The sequence below is a fragment of the Siniperca chuatsi genome, linkage group LG10 (genome assembly GCF_020085105.1).
Source record: "Siniperca chuatsi isolate FFG_IHB_CAS linkage group LG10, ASM2008510v1, whole genome shotgun sequence".
NCBI lineage: Eukaryota > Metazoa > Chordata > Actinopteri > Centrarchiformes > Sinipercidae > Siniperca > Siniperca chuatsi.
In genome coordinates this window covers 30,318,240-30,323,239 of record NC_058051.1, presented here as the reverse complement: position 1 = coordinate 30,323,239, position 5,000 = coordinate 30,318,240, and the positions used below count along the sequence as shown (strand labels likewise).

The window sequence follows — 5,000 nt, the reverse complement described above, 5'->3', positions numbered from 1 at the left end:
TTAGTGATCTTTTGTGACGAATATGAATAATAACTTAGCGACCTGCATCATCGTGCTGATTAAACGTCAGCACAGAGACATGAAGCGTGGTGACGTCCGGTCACACGACCTCCTCGTTCACGCCGACGCGTGTTAACGAAACAGGAAGTGGAACAAACAAATAAAAACGGGCTCCAATCAATACTTTAAATCAACAGATTAAACTCAAATCAAAAAACGGCTTTTCAGAACGCGTCGTTGGCATTTTCATTTTATTACCTGATGATCATTATGACCTGCTGCAGCCATAACAACCAGCCGCAGTCAGTCTGAGAGAGGCGCTGAAGTGAAAACAACAACAAGACAGCACCTGAAACAAACCGGTGCATCAGCTGTCAGACGAGTGCGTACGTGTGTGTGTGTGTGTCTGTTGTTGTTGTTACTGTGTCACACACACAGTTAACCCTGACCTTTCCCAGCTGAGGTGTACGTGTTGTGCATGCTGTGCGTGGCGTTGAGAGGCTGTGATGTAATGGTGACTCACAGCAGGGGTTGGGCGGGGCCATTGGGGGCAGAAACACAGCGTAACTGCCCCCATTCCTGTCGGAGCGCAGTCTGAGAGCGTTTTTCACGGAGCTGCTGGATCTGATCCAAGGACCAGTCAGCTGTTTTCACATGTTTACCTTAAAGATCCCCTCTAGACATAAAAGTACTCATGTTTGAGTCTGTTTCTATCATTTTCTTTGTCATCTTCAGATCTCACGTTCTTTAAATCTACAGTTTCCTGTTTAAAAAGGCTCAGCAGTTTCCTCAAACAGCTGCTCGCTGTAGTTTCTATCAGACCAACAGGAGGAAACAGAGCGTCTGTTGGGGACTATTTCCAGCGGCGGATGAATCCACATGTGGTGCTGTAGTGAGTGTTTGGGGCAGCAGGACGGTGTGTGTGGGGCGGAGTCAGGATAAACTACAGTGTGTGTGTTCGTGGTGCAGCTCCGAAGAGGAACAGGCTGTTGGTCTGAAAACTAAAGCTGATTCTTTAAATCGGAGTCAGTCAGATCCAAATATGGCCGTCAGTTACTCGGCAGGCCTGAAATAATCCGATCAGCTGTCAGCACTTCAGCCTTTCCACAAACCCGTGCTCTTCTGAGTCACAGACCCAGATCACAGCGCTGTCTGCGGAGGGCTCGGTCTAAATGCTGGAGCACTTCCTCCTGGATTCTGCGTTGCAGCAGCAGCTGCTGCGTCACATGCTGCGGCGAGTCACCGAGCAGCTGCTGCGGGCCGATCCAACGCCGCCGCCGCCCCCTACAGGCGGCACGCAGGAGGCCTGAACGCTCACCCTGGAGCCTGGAGACGCTTGTGAAAGGACTGCCGAGCGAGCGCCGAGCAGACGCCGAACCCTCCGATTAACTCCTGCGAAGCGATCGGCCAATCACCTGCCGAGCACGTGAACAGCAGCCTCATTAAATCACTAAATGTGGGTTTTGCTGTGTGATGAAGCTCCACTGAAGGTTAAAGTTTCTTTAAAATTTAAATAATTTCTTCTTCACTGCTTGTGTTCCGCTGCAGGAAGCCCCGACAGGAAGACTGAGGGCAGACGACGGGGACTTCCCTTTAATGCCGTCGCTGTGAAACTCACCTGCTGAGTGCGTTTCATACTTTAGTTTCAGCTTCGTATTGATTTCAGACGATATGGCCAATTCAGTCAGTGTAGGGTGTGTGTGTGTGTGTGTGTGTGTGTGTGTGTGTGTGTGTGTCTGACAGGAAGTTTAGGAACCTCTGGATTAACGTATTGATCGTGTTTTGGCCGAGGTCGGACCGACTCGCTCGCTAATTTAGAATTATTATTATTTAGAATAGCTTTTAACACTCAGTGGCCCCGCGACACTTCTGTCTATCTTAATATTTGTACTTTTATTATTATTTGTTATTATTATTATATTTTATCTTGTTTTTAATGTTGTACAGCACTTTGGTTCAGCTTCGGCTGTTGGAAGCTGCTGTAGAAATAAAGTTTGATTGATTGATTGATCATTTGTTATTTATCGAGCTAAAATGTCGAACAGTAAACTGAACATATTTGAGTTTTGAACGGCTGGTCTGATGTTTTTCTGTTTCCTTGCAGTTTACGGACTAAACGATTCATAGAAACAAAAAAACTGTCCGATTAATCGCTAATAAAATGTGTTCTTATCTTTTCTAGGTGTTTCCTTTTATTATTTTAATAAAGCTTCAGTGTGAATGAATTGAAAGTGGCAGCCATGTTTAAAGCGATGCGCAGCTGGAGTTTATTATTATTCTTTCCATCGTTTAGTTCCCGATCGTCAGGTTTGGGCTGAAGTGAAGAACTTTATCTAAAAAGGACACGAGAGACAAGTTGTTTGATAATCAGCGACTTCTCAGAGCCTCGGCCCGACGACGAGCTGTCGTCCAATGGCAGCACGCCGTGTCACCGAACGCCGAAATCAGATTTCATTCGGGTCTGACCCCGTCTGAGGGGCCAGCCAATCAGGGAAGAACACAGACTGACACTACTGAAGTCTGTCCAATCAGGATCAGGCTGGAGGATGTCCACAGTACAGCGTGTGTGTGTGTGTGTGTGTGTGTTTCCATTGACAAACACACAGCTGCTCATTCTTTCCATCCTACTGTAAATTCCTCTGCGTTTAGATCAGTCTGCCTGTCGCTGTGTGTGTGTGTGTGTGTATCTGTGTGTGTTACAGTCCGTGTGTGTTACAGTGTGTGTGTGTGTGTGTGTCTCACAGGCAGAGCAGCAGGGCGAAGCCGGCGATGTATTCGTTCCTCTGAGCTCTGAACAGTTTCATGTGGATGTGTTCGATGGCCGTCGGGTTGTTGGTCAGATCCACCTTCTCCGTCACGCTGTACTTCCTCACCTCGCGGAAAGCATCTGCACACACACACACACACACACACACGATAAAAGACATCATTGTGTATCCTACAGTCTGAAGTCACTTAAGGGCTCAGACTACAGGAGAAATCTGGTCTGGGACCGTGGTCGGCCCAGATCAGCTCACAGATCCAGCCTTAACCCTCGAGCTGCTCGCAGACTCGTCGGGTCGCCCCGATAATATCGGACACGTTTGATATTTAGCATTTAAAGCGTTCCGGGCGGGACAGCAGCAGCCAATGAGAGACACGGAGTACAAACGTGTCCACTGTGCGTTTCCCTCAGGAAGTCCACAATGATACGAAATAAGTCGAGTCCGCAGCACGTACGCCACTTTCTGTTAACAATCCCACAATGCAATGCACCGCATTTTACAGATGCAACGCGACACATGATGATTCGTGTCTGAAATCTCACCGTACTGCCGACTACTGAGCAGACTACGAAGCGTCTGTTCGAGAGAAGCGAGCGAGGACACATTCTGCTCCGCTGCAGGAACTATTTAACCCTGATGGGAACGTTTGAGGACAAACACGAAGCGAGTCCAAGAGATGAAAGACTCTCTTGTTCACGCCATCAGACTGAAGACATTATCAGCGCGCCGGTCATGTGAGGGTTACAAATAGTGCAGCGCACCACCTGGAAACACGTGATACAGCGCTGACTGGTGATGTTCAGGAGCAGCGAGAGCGTCTTGAGCTTCTGGAATGTTTTTGAGTCAAACGGACGATGTGGCGAGGGGCCGTGGACTCTTGGGGCCGCCGGGCTCCTCTTTACAGTGGAAGCAGCGGTACGCGGTGACGAGGGCGGGAGGTGCCGGTGAACGTTACTGATGTACACGAACCTCCCACAGAATCAGAACACGCTATTAACGCAGACTGGGTTCTTGGTCGCGGCGGCGTCCAGTTCTGTGGATCGAAGGACGGCTTGGTTTCCACCTGGACAACCGCCCAACGACAGATCAACAAAAACACTGACACGCGCAAGTTTGCAAAGCTATCCTCGTTAGGACGTTGCATTGACTTGCATTCATTTGGACAGCCTCATCCCAACCTAACCCGGACCTCAGAGCGCCTCATTAGGACCGGGGGCGTTGGGCCCCATGAGGACTACTGGTCCCGACAAGGTCTGCTTTTAAACTGGGGCAAAAAAAGTATTCAGTGGAGGACAGAGGAGCCCCTTAAAGAAGAAGTTGCAGGTCTCTGAGAGCCAGAAATCTTGCTTGTTTGTAGGTGACCAAACACTTATTTTACCAATAAATTCATTAAAAATCAGACGATGTGATTTCCTGGATTCTTTCCTCCCATTCTGACTCTCATAGCTGAAGTGTACCTGTGGTGACAATTACAGGCCTCTCACCTTTTCAAGTGGGAGAACTTGCACAATTGGTGGCTGACTGAATACTTTTTTGCCCCACTGTATCCTGGAAAAGGTAGGTAATAGGTAACACACACACACGTACCGATGAGCAGGAAGACGAGGATGGCGATGGCCACCATGAATGACGTGTTTCCATAGAGAGCGATGGTCTGGATGAGCCGAGACTTGAAGATCTTATTCCACCTGGAGGATCAAACACACATTAAATTACAGCAGACGGTAGATTCACGCAGCACAATAACACACACACACACACACACACAGCTGGGGTCAGACCTGGAGCTCTGGCTCCATCTAGCGGCACGGCGGAGCGAGACACATCCGTCCAAACCGGCAGAGAAACAGCAGTGACTCGAGACTGTTCAGCCAAGTTCAGAGAAAACAAGCGGCCTGTTTAAACGAATCGAGATGCCGGACAAGTAAACTTAAGTGCGTCAATATGAAATAATTAGAAATGCAAATGTATAGACACACCTGAGGGAGCCATGACAACTGTTTTTCTGTTTGGTTGTATTTGTGCTACTGTACTGTGTATTTGTGACACATTATAAAAACACAAAAACTGCATTACAACTCAACTCTGATAGAAACGAGATCAGACTCCGTTTACAGGCAGAGATTTCCCCAAACTAACGAGCCGCAGTCTGCTTCATTAGCCGACCAGATTTAAAGAACAAGTCGGGTTTTATCTTCATCGTTCAGCGTGTTTAAAACATGTTGAATCTATTAA

The 5,000-nt window shown here is 48.1% G+C and overlaps 1 protein-coding gene across 3 annotated transcripts in view; it reads right to left on the bottom strand.

Annotated features, from left to right (window-relative positions):
* Positions 1 to 5,000, bottom strand: part of bcap31 (B cell receptor associated protein 31) — a 23,945-nt gene that overhangs the window by 16,337 nt on the left and 2,608 nt on the right. For 2 of the 3 annotated variants that reach the window (XM_044210251.1, XM_044210252.1), the window contains exons 3-4: positions 4,353 to 4,453; positions 2,743 to 2,887 (exon numbers count right to left, since the gene is read on the bottom strand). In XM_044210251.1, the coding sequence (XP_044066186.1) occupies positions 2,743 to 2,887; positions 4,353 to 4,453 (246 nt within the window). The remainder of the gene's footprint in view (positions 1 to 2,742; positions 2,888 to 4,352; positions 4,454 to 5,000) is intronic. The other variant, XM_044210253.1, reaches the window with a different exon arrangement.